Genomic DNA, 27,923 nt, shown 5'->3' with positions numbered 1-27,923 from the left:
GTAAATGCCCAGACTTCCATATTCTTCTTCATCTTTGATGAGATGTCAAAAAATAATATGAAAATAACTCCTGTAATTGGAGATAATCCAGATTTTGTGAACAAGTATTTGGACACACTCAAAATGTTACTTCTTACCTTGTTTTTTTTTTTTAAATATGCATAAAGTAAATACTTTACCCGTTTATTGTTTTGTATTTTATATTTTGCCTTGCGTTAGTTTTGTTTATTTTTTATCATTTTTTTAAACTTTCTTATTTATGTTTCAGTCCTGTTAACCTTAATCCCATGTCATCTGGAATATTATATATGTGTATGACTAATGTTTGTTGTATTTTATAAATAAATAAATAAATTTGAATGAGGTAAGAAAAAAAGGAAACAGGAAATAAAAAGGTTAAAAAAATATCATTAAACATAATAAAACAAGTATGCAGTATTTTACACTTTAATTTAATTTGACTAGTGACCAAATAAAGAGTTTGCGCATTCGTGGAAACCCGGGTGTAACATACATCAATAGTAAGATACAATAAAATTGAAATAGTGTATTGAATATTGAATATATATATATTTTTTTTTTTGTTTTTTTTTTTCTCTATCCTCACTAGGTATTTGGAGATACCTGTTCTGAGTAGGCAGGGTATTCTTATTCCTTTTATAATATAATACAGCTTTATATATATTTTTAAAATCTAAAGGAGTAACATTACAGAATTAGAAAATAGGATTAGAAAATAGGACTATACAATTATAAAACACTGAGACTGACACATAGATCAATCACACACAAACTCTCATTTGCTGCTCCAACTGTGATCTTCCAATTTTTAGGAGCCATTCCTTTGTGTGCATCTTGAATCCATTTCCAACTGAGCACAATACTTCTTGTGGGAGCATATTATAAATTTTAGGGCCTTTAAAATTTGAATGTCTTTGGGCAAACGAAGATCTCACACGAGGAACACTTATTTTGCCTTCAGTTCTTGATCTTGTGCCTTTAGAGTGGTAGTAATAGTACGGGTAGGTAATAGTACGGGCACAAAGGATGCAGAGAACCTGATATTATGAACTAGAATCATTCGAGGAAGACAAATGTGTAAGTGCAACATTTTGAGTGTGTTCAAATACTTGTTCACAAATCTGGGCTTTCTCTTTTTGTGAATAAAATAATGGTTCAAATTATACGCTGCAAAAAAATTGAAATAATGATTTCAGGCGTTTTACAGTATGTAATATAAACCAGCTAGGATCTTGGATACATAATCAAAGAATCTAATCTGCTAAAGAAAAGCTTTACTAATTAAACCGTATATGGCTCCTGTAAACTCACACGTACAGTGTCATGAGATTAATGATAAATGAAGAAGTAACAAAATTTTGATTGTCAATCATGGGTAGAATGGTGAACGTTGCACGTGTGTTAAGCGATCATTAAACCAACTTATGACTGGTAATAAGCCCTGTAAATACCCAGACTTTCATATTCATCTTCATCTCTATTAAGATGTCAATAAATATAATGTGTAAGTACATTTATTACTGGATATCTGTCAAAAGTAATAAGCGTTTGGCGAGATTCTCCACAGGATTTTTTGCACTCATCTCGACGTATTGTCCAGAAAAAAAGGTTGACCTTTTTGTCGTGAAATTAGATTCATGGAATTCGTAGTATGATAAAATGGGCGACCGTAGAGAGCGATGCTATGGGGAATTTATGGTAATAATATAAACACTTACCAGAGCTCATGAAGTATGGAATTCTGAATCGTCCGCTGAGAACTCGGTCCCTTAGACTCTGAAGGGTGGATCCGTCGAACGGAAGTGCGCCACAGACAAGAACGTACAACACCACACCCAGGCTCTGCAGAAAAAGCTCATGTTAAAAATATTAACAGAAAAACTTAAACAAACAAAAACCAGTACAGCGAATCAGCTAAACTGGCAGTACACAGGGAAGTCCTGGTATCAACCCGAATGTATGGAAATGAAGCTTTTGTTAGGATAAATGTCTCAAATTCATAGGTGAGCACTGGGAACACTGGGAACATGCAACAAATGTTTTCCTCATAAGATGGATGGGAATGTTAGGGTATTTCTTTTTTTTTTTGATTACCTAACGTCCAAGTGACTCTGAAATCTAGCTACGGCTCATGCAACACCGTTTATCATGTCCCTACTTAGGCTTCAACATTATAAGTTTCATAGCTTATGCCTACTTGTGAGTGGATTTACTCTTTATGTTTAAAGTTACTATAATTTCATGTAATTCATAAGAGGGTATTTCAGGAAATTCGATATTTTATAAGTGAAGAAGAGTTGGTATAAGAAGGGTGAAATTAGACTTAGTGCAGCCGAAATGCGATCCCTCGACAAGATATGTACATATTATATTAGAGTAGTGAAATAAGGAAAGAATGCAAGGCTTCGATAACATAAAGAAATAATGAGTGAAAATAGAAAAGGAAAACAAATTTGAGGCGAATTTAGATGGAAGTAGAAGCAGAGAAAGAGGCAGGAAAATTTGGCGTCATAAATTATTATTTAAAAATATACTTGAATGTGGTCAGGTTAGGAGTCGGAATTTTCGATGGGTAGGTAGTCTGAGAAGATGCATGAATTTGGAAGAGGCAAAAATTGTTTGTAAAGCCAGAGTAATGTGGGGTTCCTTTCTCTCAGCCCACCCCTGCGGGGAAGTGGCATGATGCTTGGTGTGTTGAAAGATAGTATTTTTGCTTACCCAAATGTCGATCTCTGGTCCTGTGTACTTCTTCCCTTCGAAGACTTCAGGAGCGGCGTAAGGAGGCGACCCGCACCAGGTAGCCAGGAGTTCCCCGGCTGCGTAGTAGTTACTGAACCCAAAGTCTGCTATTTTTATATTCATATTTGCATCCAAGAGAAGATTTTCAGCCTGCGGAAAGGAAAAAACTGTTAAAAAAGGATTTCGAATCTTAAGCAGCTTTGTGTAATTTCCCACAAATCTAGCCATACATGCCAGTTTCATACGCAGACTCGTGAGATCAGGCCAAATTATCACGTTGAGTGCGCCGTACGCGCCAGGCGAGTGGATCCTATATTCCCTATGAGCCAAATGGCTTAAAAGCATCATTTCGTAGTTGAAAGTATACCTTTAGAGTTTTGACACAATACATTATGTGAGTGTGTAATGAATATTTAAAAAAATGCCGAAACTAAATTTCATGTTTGAAGGTATAGTTTGAGAATGTAAACTCAGATTTAGTCCCCTCGACTACTCATGTTTATACTGGCTTGTTCAAAGCGAGTATTAACATGAGCCGCGCGTGAATGCTACATACAAAGTGAATAGTGTGTACTAGTATTTTTGAAAAGAAATTTAATATTATTCAATATTTTTAATATAGTTTTAGCGTTTTGAAAATTTTTATTCTGTCAGCATCTCAAAATTGTTCACGATATATTAAACGCAGTGAATGTATTAAGGTTTAGGTTTTTCTGGACTTGCCAAGTCTTTCTCATCGTTTACGTAGGTAATTTTTCCAAACTCTAAGAACAACGCCCTTGCCTTATTTCTAACTGTCAATATTTCTAAGTGTACATCATTGTTATTTCAATTCAAATGTATTTTGTTTGTAAGACCCAAAATCACAAGCAAAGGAGTGGAGGCTTATAAAGAATAAAAATAACTAATGAGTAGACGACTCCCGGGAAGACCACCAAAGAGATGAATGGACAACTGAGAATCGACATCGCAGGAGCGTAATCCCCCTTAAAAACAGGCCACAAGGCCTACACCAAGCAGAAGAAGATGAAGAGTAATTATTAATATTTCGGTAACTCCATTAGGATGGAATCTTTTGCCTTTTTTCGAAATATTTTTTTTTCTAGCTTGAGTTGTTGATGTCAAATACATATACCAGTATCAGCAGCTAAAAATACACAATACGTAATCAAATTCGTGCACTGAATGGTGTGATTAAAAAAAGTGAAATAAGCAACGACTTATTTTAAAGAAGTCGTCATTTAATTCGGTATTTTAATTCGATCGGCCATCACCGGTTGAAAATCACTGACCTTAAGATCTCTGTGTACTATTCTTCTATCGTGGCAGTATTCCACGGCAGATAGGATCTGCCAGAACTTCCGTCTAGCCGCTTGTTCCGCCATCCTTCCGTACCTCGCTATGTAATCTGAAACAATACAAGGACAATCAGATAACAGAAGATTAAACAAAAGAAGAAGAGAGAAGGGAGACAAAGTAATCCTAAAAACAAAAGATTTAGGAAACGCAAGTTAGATATTTCACATACTTGAAGAATTAGCATAATCCCAATAGGAAAGAATACAAGGCTGAGATAAGCATTATCGATAAAATTATAAAAAGGCGTGTTGAGATGACTTTGGCATGTGAATCGAATGACTGAAGAAAGAATAGCGAATGTGGTTGGTGATAGAACCAGAGGAAAACAGTGAAAAATTTAGCCTGATCAAGTATTTCAAATACTTGAAAGTGGTCAGGTTTTTACACGAAAAAGATGGAAGTCTGAGTATGGATTTCCAATAATGGGTAGAATGGCGAACGTTACACAAGTGTATGGTATAAAATGATCAATTGATGCAGCTAATTGTCAGGTGACAAAACTGTAGACTTCCATATCATTTTTTTACTCATAAAAAAAGTTAAATTAATTTGAGCATTAAATTTTTACATTTCTACTTTAAGTTTTACTTAGTAAATATCAATATTTCTTAAAATCTATTGTGACACTTGTTTCGATGCATTCCGCATCATTTTCAAACACCGTATGTGTTTGTTTTACAAACACCGTATTTACGGTATTTGAAAATGATGCGGAATGCATCGAAATACGTGTCGCTATAGATTTTAAGAAATAGTGGTATTTACTAAGTAAAACTTAAATTAAAAATGGTTAGATTTTATCACAATATGACTGCCGAATCAATTAATGAAATAATAAAATTAATATGTAAGAATATTAATATCTTGTGTTTTTTTTTATACCTGGTTAGTAAAATATTTGGTTCACAAATATTTTTAGTTCTGTTAGAATTGTTTGGTACTGCATTTTGTTTTGTAAAATTATTCTGGAATCTCAAAGATGAACTTTTGTTTTCATTAAAATACTTATCACGCTTTAATTGTTGAAGAGTAACTATAAATGCTTAAAAATAAAATAAAAAAATCGCATGTTACCATCGAAAAATTCTAACCCTTCTAACAATGTTGGGGTCGGATAAGCAGCTGAATTGTTTTGAATTCTATGAATACATAAAGTTAGTTTCCTTTTAGAAATACTGCCTGAAGGGAGAATTTACTCACCGCCTACCTTTCACATAGTTACGCTGTTGGAGAAGCCCCAATCTCGTGACACTTTCCATTTTGACTCGAACAGAGCTTTGTAAATAGTTTCTGGCAAATATTGAAATTCTCTTCTTATTTGTATTGTAGTTATAACATACAATGTGTACAGAAAAATGTTAAATTGATGTTTAAAACATGTTTATATTCATGGTTTTATACAAGGCTTTTTTTAAACAAAAAAGGTCCTAAGAAGCTATGAATTAAAAAAATATTCAAATATCATTGAAATTTTCCAAAAAAAACACATTTAATGGATAAAAAAAGCCCTAGTTATATGTATAAACATATGTGTGAAATCAGTAAAAAATCTTGAGTATGTAAAGTTAACTCAAACATTTTTGAACGTATTTGCGTTCTTATGTGTGTATATATCAAGGAGACAAAAAGTAATGAATATAAAAGTTATAGACTTTGAATTCAAGGGTAGATTAAGAAAAATAGAAGGCCAAAAAACAGAATATTACTACAGTTTAAAATAAATTTTCCGAAGGATTCTTGGGAGACCATAAACTGAAAGAGGTGCGGGTATTAATATTGATACAGGCTTATTTGAAGAATACTTATTGGCTTTTTAAGTTAAAAAAGCAGACCTTTCATGGAAAATGTTTAAGATTTTCTTTCAGTTATTTTTATTTTAATATGAAAGTTTAATTTTAAAATAAATTATTCATTTTATGCTGGTCAAAAGAGCAAAAGAGCTATTTCGCAATAACTGATTGATATGATTTCGAGTTGATGATTGATATTTTATGGAATTAATAAATTAAACTGTATTTTTTATAATAAATTCGGGTATTATGAAGATAAGTTCTAGGCTAGTAAAAAGCTCGCAGAAAATACAGACAAAAATACTAAAAATTTAAAATCAACATGCCAGAATACATTACAAACTATCTAATCAACATGTTGGAATCATCATCAAATTTTACGAATTTGACAAACTTAACGTCAATTTTCATGATAAGCGCTTTTATCAAATAAATAATTCCATAAATCAGTATAAATAAATGAGAAAAAGCCTTAATTGAACGATTCATAAACATAAGCAAATTCGATATTTTGTTGAAGAAAAATCAATTTAAATCAATACAGATGTAAAAATGTGTTTCAATCCGACATCCAATGGTCAAGATAATGTTTAGATAATTGTTCAAAGACATTGAGACAAAAACCACTTACTTCGAAAAAACATTTTTTTACACAAGACAGCAAAAACTAAATGTATTTGTACAAAACGAAGCATATTTTTTACATTTCGTCCGAATAACAAACGGTTTGTTAAAAATATTTTTCAAAGAATCTAAAAATGAAAATTAATAAGAATAATATTGGACCAACGTTATTTTTGACCCTAAGTCTTCAAATTCCCACAGTTAAATAATCGATTTATGTAAATTATTTGAATGGTGCGAACAGACACGAAAATACGACTGAAATTTCCATAAACGGAACATGAAACAAATCAAAATTCCATAATGCCATTCCGAGTCAAAATGTTTGCACAGCTTCGGACTGATTAAACTTTCATCTGATACGGGACGTAGTTTCCTTTATGCAAAGTGTACCCACACCGAAATAAACCAAATTTGGACTCATTGGAGGGGAACGAATTTAAACAATCAATCATTTAAACCGCCAGTACAGACGTCATTGTGACGTCAGCAAAAGCTGGCGTTTGGTACACTACGTCACTAGACTATAACCACGTGTGGGTCGAACAGTTTAAAAATGTAATTACGAGTATGTAGGGTGACACGTACCTTCCTTGGCACTGCCCAATTATTGTCACCACTGATTTCATATGCACGAACCGCCACCACGTTATGCGTTATGGCAGTCGATGTATGTATATAAATTTTACGTTTTAAAATTAAATTTAATCCTGGACTGTCCCTTATAGACAAAATAAATAAATAAATGTTTTTTTTGCATTTCACAATATAATACAATTACAATCACAATTTTTTATTATTATATTATATTAAGAATAAAAAAGATTCCTCAAATGCATGGCCTGTGTGTGGGTATAAATTTTTTAAGGTTATAATAAAGGGTACTGGAAAGAATACAACAGATATCAAAAATATAAATAGATTAAAATTACTTATATAATCCATAAAAAAAAATTAACAGACAACAAAAAATAAAAAAATAAAAAAAAATAACAAAAAGTATCTACTTTACGAGTTCAAAGATTAAAAGAAGAAGCTGCTTAGTTCACCCATTCGTGAGAGCCTGGGTGTAACAGACATCAATAGTAAGGTAGAGTAAAAGCAATTGAGATGGTATGGGCACAAAGGACGTAGAGAACCTGATCATATTGTGAACCAAGTGATTGCCATCGATCTTCCTCAAAAAAAGATCTAGAGGAAGACCAAAAAATATCATGGATGCTACAGAAAGACAGCATGATTCGATGACATGGCCTAGGTGACGTTATCCATGATAGAAGGACCTACAAGGACAAGAAGAGGTGATCCTAACAGTCTACAAGGACGATAGGTTGGAATGGAGCCAGGAAGATGAAGAATTTAAACATATTTTGTTTGGGACGTTTTTAACTGAACACGAAAATTATAAATAACTCTACACAGCTATATGTTTAACCAAAACAAAAATATTATTGCAGTTACCGCAAATAAATCACACAATACTTGATAACGGTTTCAATAAAATGACAAAAAAAAATTAAATTCACTATCGTAAAATGCATTTGCGGTTAACATATATAATTTAAAACAAACATATCGCTCACTCCTTTCAATAACGTCATATATCAAAAAAATTGATTTTTCAGGAGATCGTTTTTAATGTTTAAAAATATAATAAAATGTATTAAAAATAAATATCAAGCCACTTATTAAACTTTTTACTGTGCAACAGATCTTTTTAGGTAAAACCTGAATTTTTTTCTCCATTTGAAAAATATTTATTATATAAAAAAAAATATAAAATACAGTGGTACCTCGACATACGAGTTTAATTCGTTCCGCAACCTTGCTCGTATCTTGAATTACTCATATCTCAAAGCAAATTTCCCCATACAAAACAATTGAACTACCATTAATCCGTTCCAACCTCCAAAATGTCACCCCCAGTTATTTTTGTTACGTGGTTTTGAATAATAAAAACGTATTTATAAATATCAAATATTTATTGCACAAAAACAAAAAAGAGAATGTAAAGAAATAAATTAGATATCCTCACTGGTCTTTGCCTTTTTCGCTACATTTTTCTCGCTTTCACCTGTAGGCCGTTTAGAAAAAAACATGTCCAAGGAGGTTTGTTTCTTCCTCCCTCTCAGAATGTTCCGAAAATGAGTTAGGCAAGTGTCATTAAAAAGGTCAGATGCACGACGTGTTGCAACTTTTTCTGGGTGTTTTTTTTCCACGAACTGTGAAACTCTCTCCCACATTCCTAAGATCTCCTTTATCTCACTTGTAGAAATAACCTCCTCCTCTGACTCCTCAAAACCAATTTCTTGCATAACCTCAGTATGCTGCTGTGACTGTAACTCTTGTATCTCCTCAGTCGTCAGTTCCTGGGTGTGCTCCTCGATGAGCTCGTTCACGTCTCTCTCTTCCACCTCTAGACCCTGCTAACTGATCGTGATGGCGCGACTGCGTGTTACTACCGAACTGAACTCGTATCTCGAATTTCGCTCGTAACTAAAAGCAAAAAATCACTTGCTCGTCGGCTCGTATCTCGAAAAACTCGTATGTTGGGGCACTCGTATGTCGAGGTACCACTGTAATACCTTTTCTTCAAAATGAAAAAAACAACACTTTTTGCCCTGTAGCGAGTAAATATTAAGTTAAAAATATGCCGCTTTTGCTGGGATATAGTACATTTTTTGGGCATTCCGAAAACATGCACAACTGAAAATTGACGATTTTTGATATATGACGTTATTGAAAGGAGTGAGCGATATATCATAGAACAAACCAAGATATCAATAATTTTATTGTTACTATTTAAAGCATTTACTTTGTGGTTTGTAATTTTTAGTTTTTTTGAATTAAAATGTTGGCAATGTAAGTGTATAACCAATCGCCTAGTATTTTGAAATTTTCGTCTTATTTATAAAACCATATAAAAGAAAACTGTTTATGACATATGTACAATCAAATACGACATGGCCGAATAATGCGATCTATTTCAGTTCTACCCAACTCCATTATATATCGATGATTAGCTCTTTTATACTTTATATATATTTTAGATACGTAATTTAATGACTTTATGGATAATAAAAGCAAAATAATCAAAGTCCTTTTAACCAAATGGGGTATGTGTTCAGTTTTCATTCATGTGCTTCTGTGTTTTTCTGTGTTTGATCTTAAAAATCTATGTAAGTTTCCACAAAGTGCGATAATTTTGAATTGCATTTTTTTGACATCTCAACATAAATAAAGAAGAATATAGAAGTCTGGGCATTCACAGGGCTTACGACCATCATAGGCTAGTTTAAGTGTAACATTCACCATGTACCCATGATTGACAACCACATTATTCAAATTTTTGAAACTTCTGGATATATTGATCAAACTCGGAACGCAGTGCTTGACTCCACTAAGACTTCACTATAGACATCTATGGTGGGATGAGGGAGGCTTTTTATTGAGCGGAAACTTTTTCATTTGTATGTGAGGTCCGAATCCTGGATTACATTCACATAATTGAGAAACGCCAGAAAATATCATTTTTCATTTTTTTAATTTAAGCCTAATTGACTAGTTAATTTATTTACAAAATTACAACATTTTGAGAGTTGAATCCACTCAAAATGTTGTAAATGTGGAGGTCCTCACCAAAACGTTACATTTCTATTATAACTAACTAACTAACTAACCATCACGCCGCTTCCCCGCAGGGGTCGGCAGAGAGAATAGAGCGCCACACCACTCTGTCCTTGCAAACATTCTTCGCCTCTTCCACGTTCATGCATCTCCTCATACATACCCGCCGATTGTTACGACTCCTAACCTGACCACTTTCAAGTATTTGGCATACCTGATCGTGCCATGTTTTTCTCGGTCTTCCTCTGCTTCTTTTCCCGCTAACATTCGCCTCATAAATTTGTTTTACCGTTCTTTCCTCACTCATTCGTTCCACATGTCCAAACCATCTCAACACACCTTTCTTAATTTTATCGATAATGCTTATCTCAGCTTTGCATTCCTTCCTTATTTCACTATTCGCACATCTATCATACATCGTTTTGTCGCACATTCTTCTGAGAGATCGCATTTCGACTGCATTCAGTCTACTTTCATCCTTCTTTTGCCAACTCCACGTTTTGGTGTGATTTAATGATTTCATATTGGTTTAACACAGGATTGGTCATGTTTTGTCGCAACTTCAATTAAGATTTCGATAGAATACAGTAAACAGAACAGATTTGCATTTAAAGGATTTTTTGTGCAATATTGGAAATGTAACTTTTTGGTAAGGACCTCCACAAATATGACAATCCATAAAAAGAATCGAATGCGATACAATATATTTTCTTTCAAAGAATTGATCACTTTGGGTACAGACGGATCGCAAATACAACTCTCGAACGTGCATCTATTTTGTCATCTTGACTATTGGCTCACTCGGCGCAAGTAGGCAAACAATTTGCAGGCTACGCCACGAAAGGTACACATCATTTGCACAACACCAACAATACAAGGTTGAATGGTGTATCTCTTTGTATGCGCGATCAGGTCACTAACGGCTATCTGCCTTTGTGTGGAGTATTCTTCTCAGTTTTCAAGATGGCGCCTAGACGTCTGGCGGGAAAATTAGATATTTTACGGCTAAAAGCGCAACCGGCCACGGTATTGTATTAGGCGAGGTAGACTTAACGATATATTAAGATCGAGACGCTTGAAATTTTTAGAATTCAATAAAGTACATACCAATTTTCCAGTTACAAAAAAAAGTAAACCTTTTTTAAATTTAATATTTACCTTTTACTTTAACTTTGAATACCATTCAATAAGAAATCTAAAAAAATTAATCCAATAATATAAATTAGAAAAACCTTAATTATATCTCTTGAGTATTTCAATATTTAACTATGAGTATTACAATGTTTTAGAATTAGTACATAAACCCTGATGATGACAAGGTTCTTGTTGAAACCGGTTGGAAAAAGTGTACCAATAAATAGTGGTTAAAACAAAGTCGTTTTAACTATATAATAACACTTTTTTGTATAAATGTCAGACCGTTACAGTTTCATTGTAATGACCTGATGATGGAATGATTATTCCGAAACCGATAGTCACAAATTAGTGTTTATCAAAGTGGTATTACGCAAAGTGAACGATAAATGATAAGGAGAGTTTTCAAAAAATATTCGTTTAAATATTAGAAAAACCTTAATAAATCTCTTGTCTGGAGCATACTGTTATATGGAAGCGAAACGTGAACTATCGGGCAGGCAGAACGGGGGTGCTGGGAGACGTTTGAGATGTGGTGCTACAGGCGCATGTTGGGGATTCATCGGTCAGAACATGTAGGAAACAACGAGGTATCAAGCAGGGCTGGTGAGTCTAGATGCTTACTAAATAAAGTAGCACAACAGCGAGCCAAATGGATAGACCATAATATAAGACATCCAGGCCTGCTGATGTTCGAAGGCACAACTACAGAGAACGACCCGATTAACCTACATGGACCAAATTATCTCCAAAATGCGTTAAAGCGGATAAGCAGAGTTGAAGGGACGAGCGTAGGATAGAGGCGGATGGAGACTGACCATAAAAGAAGCAAACCAATCAACACAAAGATTGTATCCTACAAATAAGACCCTTAAAACATTTTAAGACGAATATACAATAACTCTGATATCTATGTAGAAAGAAGGTATTTTGATTCCCTATAAAGAATGCATTATTTTATTCAAATAAATAAAGAAAATAAAACTATGGAGACACGTTTCAATTGAACCGTTAAATTAATAATACAACATTTTAAGTCAGTCCAAGTACTTGTTCACAAATCTGGATTATCTCCAATTATAGGAGTTATTATTCATATTATTTTTTACCATCTCAACATAGATGAAGAAGAATATGGAAATCTGGGCATTTACGGACCTCACATACAAATAAAAGAGTTTCTGCTCAATAAAAAAGCTTCATCTCACGAATGTTGTCTCGAGTGAAATTTTTAGTGATTCAAGTACAAAGTTTCGAAATTGGATCAAATATATATATAGAACTTCCAAGAATATGAGTAGTGTGGTTATCAATCGTGGGTAGAATTGGTGAATGTTACACGTGTGTAAAGTGATAACTTAAACCAGCTATGACGGTCGTAAGCCCTGTAAATGTCCAGACTTCCATATTCTTCTTTAGCTTTGTTGAGATGTAAAAAATAATATATTTTATCACGCATTTAAATCAGGGATCGCACACAGTAAATACGTTGCGATTATTGGATAACTATAAATCCAGGCTGTTCTGTGAAATCGTGTTGTAGCGCGGAAATATATTCATTGGAAAGGAAGGAATAGGAGTAGAGCTGTATCGAGACGTAATCGACAATGCATTCTTCATTTCGGTTACACAAACTGAATACAGAATGACTCTTACTAACTCATGCCAATATCGGAGACTATTCCTGAACTCAGCAAACAACGGAACGTAAATTTACAAAAACAGAAATATTGTACATATAAGCTAATTATAAGCAATAAAAATAAGAAAAAATCGAAATAAAATTGTACCAATTTCATTTTTTTTATTTAATGTATTTATTTTTGAGACAAGGTAGAAAATTATGTAATTCATTTTTTTTTGCGAAAATGGACTCGCAATATTTGATCCGAATATTTTTAGATTCTGTTGTACCTTATAAAAGTACACGTCATTCAGCTTGTATTAATTCTTACTTTCTTTATACAGTTTAGAAAAAAAAACTGCATTTTTCATTACAATTTCTTGATTTGTATGGTATGAAAAATAATTTAATAAAATTTAATGGAATATCCATATTGAATAAACCGCTAAAAATTTATTTAAAAAAAAATGTGCAGTAACTAACTTACCATGACGCCGCTTTCCAAGGGGGTAGGCAGAGAGACCAATCTGTCTTTGCCAACAATCTTCGCATCTTCCACATTCAAGCATCTCCTCATACATCATTCTGACTCCTGACGTGACCATTTTCAAGTATTTGAAATACTTGATCATGCCATGTTTTCTTCGGTCTTCTTAAGCTTCTATTACCAATCAAATTCGCCACACAAATTTGTTTTACCATTCTTTTTTACTCATTCGATTCATATGCCCAAATTATCTCAACACACCTTTCATTATTTTATTGATAACGCACTCAACCCTTCGCATTATTTCCTTATTTCACTATTCGAACTTCTATCATACATCGTTTTGCCGCACATTCGTCTGAGTAATCACATTTCGACGGCATTCAGTCTACTTCTATACCACTTTTGTCAACTCTATGCTTCACTTCCACATTAAATATATACATGAAGAAATTATCTTCGGCCATATTTCGATCACTCGAGAATTGGTGCTTTTGCGATATTTACGGTATGTTATATTTCACGAGTGAAAAAATTCCGAACACGTCTGCGGCTACCCCTTTTGTGGCAAGGTTTGCAAAGAGAAAACAGCTGAATTTAGAAAAGGAGCATTATCGAGGAAGTTTGAGGGATATAATATAAAATAATACTTATCTCATTTTTTTCAGGAAGGCGCAAAGAGGTTGAAATTATCAAATAATTATTTTAGCTTAGATGAAAGATACAAACGTCCGCCTCCATAGTGTAATGGTCAGCACGCTCGACTACCGTTCTGAAAGTCCGTTCGGGTTCGATTCCCTGGGGGGGGGGGTTAAATAAATATATGTAAGTGATATTTTCACTCTAATATTTGCTTAATATTACACTGGACTGGTACCCGAAGCGCAGGGCTGATCACCTTTCCTTCATGTGTTAAAGATCAAGATAACACTGTGTTATTTGATGCAGTGCCTTATGCACCATTCAGGTGCGGATAAAGGTTTGAAGAAGATGAAAGATATCGATAGTTTAAGGAATAATTAAAGGGCATGAATTTGTTCATTGTTTTCACAATATTTGAGAAATTATGAGTTTCAGAATTTTTTTAATTATGTTTTCAGGCGTCTCCTAGTATGTAAATGAATTTGGGAAGAATGTCACAAACATTTAAAGGTCAATGGTAAATAATAAAAAAATCTGGCTCAACTCAACCATAGACGGTATCGAGAAATCGAGTCTGAAATAGGTTTGTGAATATAATCTAGGATTCAGACTTTGCATACAAATAAAAAGAGTCTCTGCCTAATAAAAACCTTCTCAATCAAACAAAGATGGCTGCTGAGAACTCACGTGTACTGTATTGTGAGGTTGATCAATATATCTAGGAGTTTCGAAAATTTGTGTAGTGTGGGTGTCAATCTTGGGTAAAATGGTGAATGTTGTACGTGTGTAAAGTGATCACTTAACCAGGCTAAAGCAGGCCATAAGCCCTGTCAATACCCAGACTTCTTTTTTCTTCATCTTTGGTGAGACGGCAAAATATATTATATGTTTGACATCTCAACATAGATGAAGAAGAATATGGAAATCTGGACATTTACAGGGTTTACGACCGTCATAGGCTTGGTTAAGTGCTTACTTTACACAAATGTAACATTCACCAATTCGACCCACGATTGACAACCACACTACTCAATTTTTGGTAACTTCTAGATAAATTTATCAAACGTTCACAACAGCCATCTATGTTGGATTATTCTTTCATTCAAACCCTTCTCCGCACCCAATGGTGCATAGGGCACGGCATCATCTAAACGGAGTGTCCAGGGTAATATTGAATAAATATTACAGTGAAAAAATCACTTCAATTTATTTGACCCCCCCTGGGAATCGAGCCCGGGACCTCCAGAATGGAAGCCGAGTGTGATGTTGGATTTTATTCACATATTATTATAATCCTTTATTATATTTTCATTCATGAGGAATGCTAGAATATATATATATATTTTTATATATTTATTTATTAAGTTTATAATATTTAAATGCTCTGACTTCCATATTCTTCTTCATCTATGTTGAGATGACAAAATGTCATATCATTTAATTTGTTTTCTTCATCATTTGCGTATTTTTAATATTATTTTTATTTGCGTAAGTTCGACCTCTGAAAATAGTCGAATTAAATAATTCAACGTCAAATATCGTATGACGAACGCACCTGTCGCTTTTCATGACGACATAAATATTCATGTGCTTATCAACATCCCCATCCGTTCCTCTGACGTCATCGCAGCAACCCCTACGGACGGGCTGTCGCGTCAGCCATTCGTACCAACCCTAAACAAATACTGAAAAAAAAAATAACATTATATTTTTTTAATGTTTGTTGATGAACGGTTAGTAATTGATGTCGTACTGGAAATCCCAGGCTCGAGTCCCAGAGAGTTCAGAATAAATATTGATTTATTCTCTCTTTTTGTTCAAAATCACCCTGCACTCGTACAAGAAGCGAAGGACTGATCACCTACCCTTAGTGGATGGATTTTTAATGGATTTTCGTATGTAAATTTAATCCATTTTAATAAAAAAACGTCCTTTACAAATCAATAAAAATCCTTTATAAAAATCAATATAAATCTTACATAAACAAAATCCTATTAAAATCATTAAAATCAATGAAAAAATGTTATATGAATTATTTATTAAAAAACCTTTTCTAAAATTAAATTATACTTAAAACCCTTACCATTACTTATGTGCAATTATTATTGTAATACACTACTTAAATTCATACAATTTAAAATTAATTTTGTCAGTTTTTTTTATAAAATCATGAATTTTTACCCCCAGCCTTGTTGTGTATATAACATGGTCTTGCCTCCCAACAGTTTAATGATGTCGGTAACGACGAAACCCGGTCGAATAAAATAAATGTAAGAAAAAATTATACTTGTTATTTTATTGCATGTACCTATCTTTACCAAAATAATTCATATTATTCTGCATAATCCTTTTAACGCAGCGTAATTTTCAATCAGGATAACACTCGATAAAATAATTGCGTAATGAATTACCTTTAGCGAAATTTGGTGTACATTAGAGTCAGAATGAAAGAATTCTGAACATAAAAATGTGAATGGAATGAAAATCAATAATAAAGCGAGATATTATTGAATAAGGCTGACGTTATCAACAATAATCTATTAAATACAGTTCCAGCAACAAATTTCAGTGCAAAACTTATATCTAGGATAAACAAAATGGCAGAGACAACACCCTTCATTAAAGCATCCAAAAGATTCTGTGTACGTGTCCGGGTGATAGAGGGAAAGGGAGATACGTCAAGGCCTCTCTTTATACGTCTCATGACGTCACCACTACGGGGGGTTGGAACGGCTGTTACGATTTCGGTTAGGTCGGGGGTTTCGGGAGGAAATGTGAGGTCTCTGTTTAAATGCGGAGAGGAATCCTTCACAGGGACATTCGAAAAGATATTTAAATGGTGAATTAATTTGGTCTTTTAACTCTCCTCTATATCAAGCCCTCATGGTGCCACCAAATTGTTTAAAAACAACTTCTTCGAACCCTTGTCCGCACCCCAATAGTGCATAGGGCACTGCATCGTACAGAAGCAGTGTTATCTTGATCGTTAAATACACGAAGGAAAGGTGATCAGCCTTCCGCTTCAGGTACCAGTCCGGGGTCATATTAAATAAATATTAGACTGAAAAATCACTAATATTCATTTTTACCCTCTTGAGAATCAAACCCGGGACCTCCAGCATGGTAGCCTAGCGCGCTAACCATTACACTATGGAGGCGGACGAAAAACTAGTTTTAAAAATTTCATTAAAAACACTTAAAACACACTAGTCTTAAAAATTGTTCTTCTTTTTCTTCCTTCTTATGGATCCGAGGATTTATATGTTCCACGATCCGTCTCTTGTGACGTGGACTGCTAGCTGTCACACCATCGCTTTTGGTCCCCGTATGGGTTATCTTGAAGAGCAATTCGGGCCAGTCTATTTTCTTGCATTCTATTGACATGGGCATTTCAGAATCGTCTTCGCTGTCTTCCCCATATGACTATATCCTCCGTACTTCACATTTTCCAAAATTCCGTGTTCCATATTCAGTCTCTTAACGTGTTTCCGGTAATGCACCTCACTGTCTTTATTTCCGAATTTCTTAGAAGATATTTAGTTTCCGCTGTGTCTGCTCTGGTCTCTATCCCATACGTGGCAATCGGTCTTACACGTGTCTTATATATTTTTATTTTGCTCTCAATATTCACGTGTTTATTCTTCCTGGTTTTTTCTCTTAGGCATCCCAATATTAGAGCCGCCTTATTGACCTATCTTAGAGTCTAATCATAGAGGTTGCTAATGCTATTAATGTCTATTCCCAGATACTTGAACTGTATTACCTGCTTAATTTGATTTTCCACACCTTGTTTACATCTTACCGTGTTTCTACTTATTCTAAGACTTTTTGTTTTCTCTGTGGATATCATCATATTAAATTATATATTACTGACGTATGTTAGATGCATGTGACCAACTCGCAACTGCGTTCACACAAGTTTTATAGCTAAAAAAGACATATTGTCCGATCGCCGTCGATATTACCTACGCCACAGCACCGTTTTATTGAAACGACGAGTATTTATTACAGTCATTTTAAAATGGTCATAAAAAAGGATCTAAAGCCAGATTTCTATCGGAAAGCCACATCCTTCTCACCCTTTACGAGTTTAGGGGTGGTTCGGGATTCACTATGAAGCTCAAAGGCTGTATCAGAATGGGAGCTTATTTGCTTTAGTTTCGTAAGCGCACTCACCTATAAAAAACGCTACCTTAACGATATTCTCCGTGCAAGAGAGAATCGTTTTATTGAGTCTTAAATGTTATACTACTGATTTTTCACTTCGAATTTGACGTTTTACAAACCAAATAAGACGCCTCACAAATCGAATAGGACGTTTATCAAATCAAAATGGTCGTTTTAAAAAACAAATGGACGTTATGTATTTAAAAAAAAATGTTTTTTAAAAACAAGAGATTCAAAACTAAGACATGAGTTAATTTGTTCAAAAGATCCCCTTATAAAAATAAACGTTTAGTAAAATTATTATTTTAGTTAAAAGATAATATTTATTTTTATAAAAGTTTCAAAAAATTGAGTAGTGAAGTTTTAAATCATGGGTTGAATGGTGAATATTTACACTGTATAAAGTGATAATTTGATTCAGCCTGTGATGGATCGTAAGCCTGTAAATACCCAGACTTCCATATTTTTCTTCATCCGTATAACCTTGGTAAAAAAATGATTAATTAAGGGTATGAAAACACCAATTTACATTTTTTTTAATTCAGGAAATTCATTCATACACCGGACTACTCATTGGACAAATGTCGATGACCGCCACCAGGGCACCGTTACATAAGGCACACTTAAACATTATTGTCAGGGTATTTGTTTCGTACCTTTTTTTTAACGTTCATGATCATTTTCTGATCAAGTGGCTGCTAAGAGCATATCGCGCACGTCTTTCAACAACGTCATATAATATATCAAAAATCGTCATTTTGCAGTTGTGCATGTTTTCGGAATGTCCAGAAAATACACTATATCCCAGCAAAAGCGGCATATTTTTAACATAATATTTACGCGCTACAGGGCAGAAAGTGTTGTTTTTGCATTTTGAAGAAAAGGTATTGTTTAATTATTTTTTTTAAATATATTAAATATTTTTCAAATGGAGACAAAACCTTCAGGTTTTACCAAAAAGGTCTGTTGCACAGTAAAAAGTTCAATAAACGGCTTGATATTTATTTTAAATACATTGTATTATATTTTTTAACTTTAAAAACGTTCTCCTGAAAAATCAAGTTTTTTGATATATGACGTTGTTGAAAGGAGTGAGCGATATGTAAGTCAGCCTTTAGAAAGCGCCGCAATCTGACAACCCATGGCAACACATGCATGGGTGCCCCGAGTGCTCATTCGGTATTACCAACCCCGTAATAGAGGGTAGAGAAACCACCCTAATTACTCCGTTCTACGTCACAGTCGCCTTCTGACGCAAAGCAAGAAGCCGAATTGCGTCAAAGAAAAATGATTTGCGCGGATGTTTTTCAAAATAACTACTGTTTTATTTTGATTTGATTAAATCGTAGGGTTGATCTCTATCGCAAATGGTTTTCAGCAATCTTTATTTATTTATTAATAGATGTCCTAACATAAACGAAGCATCTGATAAAGGAGGTGAAATTTTAAGTATCCGGGGGCTAACGACGTCGTTATTTATAAACATATATATATATATATATATATATATATATATATATATATATATATATATATATATATATATATATATATATATATATATATATATATATATATATATATATATATATATATATATATATATATATATTTATATATATTTATATATATATATATATATAAATATATATATTTATATATATAAATATATATATATATATATATATATATATATATATATATATATATATATATATATATATATATATATATATATATATATATATATATATATATATATATATATATATATATATATATTTATATATATATATATATATATATATATATATATATATATATATATATATATATATATATATATATATATATATATATATATATATATATATATATATATATATACATATATATATATATATATATATATATATATATATATATATATATATATATATATATATATATATATATATATATATGTATATATAATATGAATCGGGTCACAGAATTCAAGAACATTTAACAGATTTTTTTTATTATTATTAACAAGTGTTTTTTTTTACTTACCAAATATTTCTCCTTGACTTGCATATTCCGATACGATGTAGATCATGTTTTTAGTCTCCATGACCTGTAAACAATAAATACAAAATAAATTCTAAATATTTGTATAAAAATACTAGATTTCGATTAAATTTACTGACCATATATGTATTTGTATGTATCTTTATTACAAACTTTGAAGCGTGCGAGACTTGTAAAGTATGTATATATGTATATGTATATATATTATTTTACATACAAAAAATTTTAATGAAAAAAATATTATACAGGGTGGGGCGGGGTCACTGCCTTTTTTGAAACTCTCGCCACAAAATAACGGTTACTTCTAGAACGCCTTTTTATAGCGCGTTTGAAGGCACAGGATCTAATTTTTTTCAGGTTAGTTCAGTGGCAATCATGCAAAGGACGAATACGGAGCGCGCGTTTGCCGTGGAGGCCTACTTTTCCTTCATGTTTTGTTTTTTATAAACAAACAAACAAAAAATACGTTTGACTTTCGCCGGCACGTTTCACTTTTATATTTAAACGAACGCTACACAAGATTGAAAACTGAGTCAAAATACCAGGACTTCAATATTCCCTGCTCAAAATCGATGTCTCTGTTCGATAACTAAAATTCATGTATAGTTGCGAGCTGCTTGACATATATAAAATAGAACTAATCGGGGATCCAAAATAAATGATCTGAAAAAATACTTTATGGAAAGATACATACTTATATATGAAGTGATTAGTCATATTTTCCTGTTTTGTTTTTACCTTATGTTTTTATATTTTCTCATTTGTTATAATTTCTTATTTTTTTAATATTTTTTTTAATATTTTCTCATTTGTTTATTTTAAATATGCTTTGCTCATTTATTTCTTTTAAATATGCTTCTTATGCCTATTCATTATACCTGTTTATAACTAACTAACTAACTAACCATCACGCCGCTTCCCCGCAGGGGTAGGCAGAAAGAATAGAGCGCCACACCACTCTGTCGTTGCAAACATTCTTCGCCTCTTCCACGTTCATGCATCTCCTCATACATACTCGCCGATTTTTACGGCTCCTAACCTGACCACTTTCAAGTATTTGGCATACCTGATCGTGCAATGTTTTTCTCGATCTTCCTCTGCTTCTTTTCCCAATAACATTCGCCTCATAAATTTGTTTTACCGTTCTTTCCTCACTCATTCGTTCTACATGTCCGAACCATCTCAACACACCTTTCTTAATTTTATCGATAATGCTTATCTCAGCTTTGCATTCCTTCCTTATTTCACTATTTGCACATCTATCATACATCGTTTTGTCGCACATTCTTCTGAGAGATCGCATTTCGACTGCATTCAGTCTACTTTCATCCTTCTTTTGCCAACTCTATGTTTCACTTCCATACATTAGAGTTGGAACCAGGATACCTGTTTATTGTTTTTATATTTATCCATGTATTAGTTTTGGTTATTTTTTTTAAATTCTTTATTGGAACTTTATTATTTGTGTTCCAGTCTTGTTAACATTAAACCCATGTCCCAAAATGAGAAAAAGAAATTACTCATCGGGAATACTATACACATGACTTTTGTATGTAATATGTTTTGAAAAAGAAAAAATATATAAATACTACACTATACTGTACACAGGACTTACAGTATTAGAAAGGACTCTTTGATATTTTAATGGGTTGACATTCTTTTACCGAAAAGCTTAAAAAAAAATTATACAACATGAATATATTTCTCAAGTTTTTCAAATGGCAAGGAAGACAATAAAAAAGTTGAAAACTCTTCGAGTAAGAGCGAACATTTTGAAAGTTTGATGGGACGGAAAATTACGTCATAAAGTAATAAGAAGGAAAAAATGTCACAAAGAGTAAACGGGGTGGAAAATACCCCATCTTAAAATTAATCGTCTTGCGATAAATTTAAACCTTTTCATAATTTCCTTCACTATTTAGATTGATGGATTTTAGAAGCATCATAAATTTGGTAATTGTCAAAATTAAAAGTTTAACCCTTTCTCATTCGAATTGATTGATCTTCAAAAATTGAGATATCATTTTTAGATAACAAAATATTTATCCTAGACATTGTTTTTTTAAATTTTATTTATTTATTTCATAGATAAATAATTTTTTTATTGTTGATATGTATTACGACTCTTTAGGCATGGCCTGTGTTGAGCTGAAATACTTACATGTTAATACATTTTTTTATTTTAATTATTGAATTATTAGTTTGTTTTATTATTAGATTTTATACATAACATACAATAGATAAAATAACAATTTACAGTATAAAGGTTTTACAATAAAATAATTACACCTGGACTTTAATTAATTCACTTTCTAATTGTTATATTTAAAGAATCAGTATTAAAATAGTGACTTCATTCATTTATTCGTCACTTTTTGGTAATATTTATGCATTTTTAATTTAATTTTTAATTGATAAATATCACTTTTTTTTAAATCTATTCTGACGTGTGTTTTGATGCATTCTGAATTATTTTCAAACATACGCGGTGTTTGAAAAATGCATTGAAACATGAGTTCTCAATAGAGTTTAAGTGGTATTTACCAAATAAAATGTAAATAAAAAAATCGTAAATAACTATTTCAAGGACGCTTCAATAATTTGCAAAAAAGGCAATGATTTATTTTTTCAGTAAAAAAATATGTCATAGGTAAATTAAGATGGTTTTTAGTTTACAATTTAAATTTTTAGTGAATTAAATTTAAATTATTTTTTTAGTGAATGAAGTTAAGTTTGTGTAGGTAGTAAGGTAAGTTAGGTAGTACTTACAAGGGAAGGCAGTAGGGGTAGGTAGTAAGGGAAGCTGGTAGTACTTAGTAGGGTAGGGTAGGTACTGGTTGCGTTTTTATATGTCACGCGGATAAGTTAGGATAGGCACTGCTTTTCTGTCTATATGGAATGCACGCCCCTGTGTACCATTTACAGAACATGGTATACATGTACAAGTAAGTCATTTAGAGTGGACTTAGAGTGGACTCAAAGATCAACACGTAACACGTAACGTATGTATAATGTACACATGTCCAACGACCGCTAAATCGGTATATTAACGATTGAGATTTAAATAAAATTAATTCTTACGATGTGTTATTTTCACAGCTATTGGGTTCAATGTAATTCTTTCCCATATGATATATTTAGTCGAGTTCCAATAGTAACTCTGGTTTTTCTTTTCTGTTAGTACTTACCACACGCGGTTTCTTATGTGCAAATGTAGAATAGAATATAATAGAAGAAGAGGAAGACCTAATATTTTCAAATCATGGTTTTTGAAAGAGATGAATGTAGATCTGAGTGTGAAATATTGGTAAATGGGGAGATTTTGGAACAGGTAGATGATTTCATATATTTGGGTAGTATGTTTTCTAGGGATGGAAAGATTGATAAAGACATAGAAAGGAGAGTGAATGCTGGGAACAGAGTGAATGGTGCACTAAAACCAGTTTTAGCAAATAAAAATCTATCAGCGGAAGCTAAACTGGCAGTACACAATGGAGTTCTGGTTCCAACCCTTATGTATGGAAGCGAAGCATGGAGTTGGCAAAAGAAGGATGAAAGCAGACTGAATGCAGTCGAAATGCGATCGCTCAGACGAATGTGTGGCAAAACGATGTTTGATAGATGTTCGAATGATGAAATAAGGAAAGAATGTAAGGCTGAGATAAGCATTATCGATAAAATTAAGAAAGGTGTGTTGAGATGGTTTGGACATGTGGAGCGTATGAGTGAAGAAAGAACGGTTAAACAAATTTATGAGGCGAATGTAGTTGGAAAAAGAAGCAGAGGACGACCGAGGAAAACTTGGCACAATCAGGTTTGTGAAATACTTGAAAGCGGCCGGGTCAGGAGTCGTAATAATCGTCGGGTATGTATGAGGAGATGCATGAATGTAGAAGAGGCAAAGAATGTTTGCGAAGACCGAGTGGTTTGGCGTTCGATTCTCTCTGCCTACCCCTTCGGGGAAGCGGCGTGTTGGTTAGTTAGTTAGTTTTTTTTTATTCTTAATTTGGGTGGGATAAGGATACCAACCCCTAAATACAAACGTATCATGACGTATCATTTTATTTCATCAAATAATATTTTTCTGTTTTCATTTCTCTGTGACGCTTTATTTATTCATGCTCACGATTTGTTATGTTTGCCGAACGTCGTGAAATATGTACGAGGAATGACGATATTATATTACGAGATCGAGTCAACAAGAAATGTTTGCAGTTAGGTTATGGTAATTTATATATTGAGGCATGTTTACAACATTCTTAATGTTTCCAAATACTTGTTCACAAATCTGGATTATCTCCAATTAGGAGTTATATTTTACATTATTGATCGTCAAAAAACTATTTGGCGTTCACAACATTTTGAGTGTGCCCAAATACTCCTGTACTACAGGAGAAATTTTAACATTTTTGAGATCTCAACAAAGATGTTGTAGAATATAAAAGTCTGATGTTTACAGGGCTTATGACTTGCCATAGGCTGGCTAAACTAGGAGTTCCAAAAATTTGTGTGGTATAATTCGCTCACTCCTTTCAACAACGTCATATATCAAAAAAGTTGATTTTTCAGTAGATCGTTTTTAATGTTAAAAAATACAATAAAATGTATTAAAAATAAATATCAAGCTACTTATTGAACTTTTTACTGTGTAACAGATCTTTTAAGGTAAAAACTGACTCTTTTTCTCCATTTGAAAAAAAATGGATATTAAAAAAATACTTAAACAATACATTTTCTTCAAAGTGCAAAAACAACACTTTCTGCCCTGTAGCGGGTAAATATTAAGTTTAAATATGCCGCTTTTGCTAGGATATAGTACATTTTCTGAGCATTCCGAAAACACGCGCAACTGATAATTGACGAATTTTGATATATGACGTTGTTAAAGGAGTGAGCGAATTGTCAATCATGGGTAGAATGGTGAATGTTGGACGTGTGTAAAATGATCACTCAACCTGCCTATGACAGGTCATAAGCCCTGTAAATACCCAGACTTCCATATTCTTCTTCATCTGTGTTAAGATGTCAAAAATGTAATATACAAAGTGACTACGTAATACCATCTGTGTCGATTGTTTTCTTAGCAATCTTTCTTTAGCAATAACAATTGTTGAAAGGTGTTATAAGCATAATTATTATAAATACATTTCAATGCATTTTAAAAGTATGCAAATGGTACGACCTACAACGGAAAATCTAAACAATGGTGGAACGGATATTTGCAATACATCGTTCATAAATGTATTGTTCGGCTGACACCATTTTTTATTTAATTTACAAAAACTCAAAGTAACGAACTATCCATGTAGCGAGTTCAAAACGAGACGTTGCGTTGATTTAACCGAAATTTTTGTTTTTTTAAATGATTTAAACAAAATTGTATTCTGACTACTCGTTTCAGCATTAACTTTGTAACATTTCATACTTACTTGAGATTTAACAATAATTTTAGTAGGTATTTATTTATTGATTTTGCGTTTAATTTATAGAACTCCATTTTAATTTATGTATTAATTTTTAAATCAAACACAGATTTTTTTGAGTACTTAGTTGTATTTTATTTAAAAAAAACCTTATAAAAATTAGTATTATGACAATTGTTTCGCCTGGTTATGACAATCGTTTGAAAATGCCATAACTAGGCGAAACAATTGTGACAATACTAATTTTTATGTTATTCTCAATAGTAATAATATTTAAAGCATTTAATTTGTGGTTAGTCATTTTTACTTTTTTTTTTTACAAAAATGTTAATAATATTAGGATATAACCTCTCATTGGTGAGTGGTCATACACTAATTTTATTAAAAAAATTGCAATTAAAAAAAAAAATATGTGTTTTTTTTAATAAAATACAACTTGGTAGACTAAAAAAATCTGCGTTTGATTTAAAAGATAATACATATGATATTTATTTTATTTATCATATCAGAAATTGAATTACTCTCCCTACGGATGAGATGTCACATTGCTCAACTGATTGCGTAACAATCGGCCATAATTCATGAACATGACAAAAACCTTACCGGTATGCGGTAGGATCTAAGATCATCGCATAAATACAAGATTCAAGAATTAGTGTAATATAGATGTTCAAAAATGGGCAGAATGGTGAACGTTACACTAGTGTATAAAGTGATCGCTGAAGCCAGCCAAATGCCAGGTCGTAAGCCCTGGGATGCTCAGACTTCCATATGCATGTTTCATATCAAGTTAAAAAAATACTTGAGATTTACATTTTGCATATTAAAAGCATCGTTAACTTTGTGGTATGGTTAATATATCATTCTCCTTATCATTCTCTCTTTCAAAATATTATCTTTGCGTAAATGTCAGATGGTTATAATTTCATTTTAATGACCTGATAATGGAATGATTATTCCGAAACCGGTAGCTACGAATTAGTGGTTATTAGGAGAGTGCTAATGATGAACCTGTTTTTACATATTGTATTCGTCATTCGAACCCTTATCTGCACCCCAATGGTGCATAGGGCACTGAATCATATAAACGCAGTTTTATATTGATCGTTAACACACGAAGGGAAGGTGATCAGCCCTCCGCTTCAGGTACCACTCCAGGTTAATATTGAATAAATATTTGAGTGAAAAAATCACTTATATTTATTAGAGACCCTCCTCTGGGAATCGAGCCCAGGACCTCCAGAACGGTAGCCGAGCGCGCTGACCATTACACTACGGAGGCGGACAAATGTACTTATTGTATAATATATACAAATTCAGTTATAGCAAATAAAACCATATCAGCGAAATCTAAACTGGCAGCATACAATGGAGTCCTGGTTCCAGTCCATAAGGTATGGAAGCGAAGCATGGAGTTGTCAAAAGAAGGATGAAAGAAGACTGAATGGCATATATCCTTCAGGATTTCCATCTGCGTATCATATCACCAAAAACTCCTCACTACCACACCCACATCATCTTCCCGCTCCCACACCCACACCCACACTTACACCCTCCGTTTATCTTGCTCTCCCGGTTGTGGGAGACACGTCTAGTTTGTAAATGTCGGAAATTTGTGTCCTTTTCTAAGAGTGATATGTGAAATTCTTTTTGCAGAAGGAAAACAATATTTTCGCTTTATTTTCTTTTCCTCTGAGATATCTCGCACTTTCATTGGCGTGACAGGAATGTAATATACATGGTGGAAAAAAACATATTGCATAGAAAATTTTTTAGAAAATAGATTTTAAGAAATAGTGGTATTTACTAAGTAAAATATTAATTAAAAACAATTATAATATTTAATTGTAAAAAGAAAAACACTTTTTTTACCACTTGAGTTTATTTTATGACAATTAGTTTCGGAAGCTATGCTTCCATCTTCAGGTATAAATGTTAAAGGCCAAATTGTGAATGATCTATTAAATTTAGAAATCCTAAAAAAACTTAAATTATAATAATAATTTAATAGAATAATTAATACATATATTCTTTCAAATCTCTTCATCTTCGTTTTCCATTTTTCCTTCGTTTTCAAACTCTACCCCCTTGACTAACCCCCCCTCCACCTAACTAACCCCTTTCCTTATTTATAGAAAACTTAATTAGTTTTCATTTAGACCCGAAGATGGAAGCATAGCTTCCGAAATCATTCTTCATAAAATAAACTCAAGTGG

General features: G+C 32.8%; 1 protein-coding gene across 1 annotated transcript in view; it reads right to left on the bottom strand.

Annotated features, from left to right (window-relative positions):
• Positions 1–27,923, bottom strand: part of LOC148313599 (uncharacterized) — a 155,366-nt gene that overhangs the window by 65,481 nt on the left and 61,962 nt on the right. Inside the window, exons 3-6 of the mRNA XM_088259995.1 lie at positions 20,267–20,330; positions 4,053–4,168; positions 2,740–2,910; positions 1,740–1,863 (exon numbers count right to left, since the gene is read on the bottom strand). Of these exons, the coding sequence (XP_088116121.1) occupies positions 1,740–1,863; positions 2,740–2,910; positions 4,053–4,168; positions 20,267–20,330 (475 nt within the window). The remainder of the gene's footprint in view (positions 1–1,739; positions 1,864–2,739; positions 2,911–4,052; positions 4,169–20,266; positions 20,331–27,923) is intronic.

This window comes from Brachycentrus maculatus, unplaced genomic scaffold, assembly GCF_059751285.1.
Source record: "Brachycentrus maculatus isolate JH-2025_06_01 unplaced genomic scaffold, ASM5975128v1 h1tg000007l, whole genome shotgun sequence".
NCBI classification, from domain to species: domain Eukaryota; kingdom Metazoa; phylum Arthropoda; class Insecta; order Trichoptera; family Brachycentridae; genus Brachycentrus; species Brachycentrus maculatus.
Note: the sequence above shows the minus strand (reverse complement) of the source record. Positions and strands in the feature narration are given on the sequence as shown.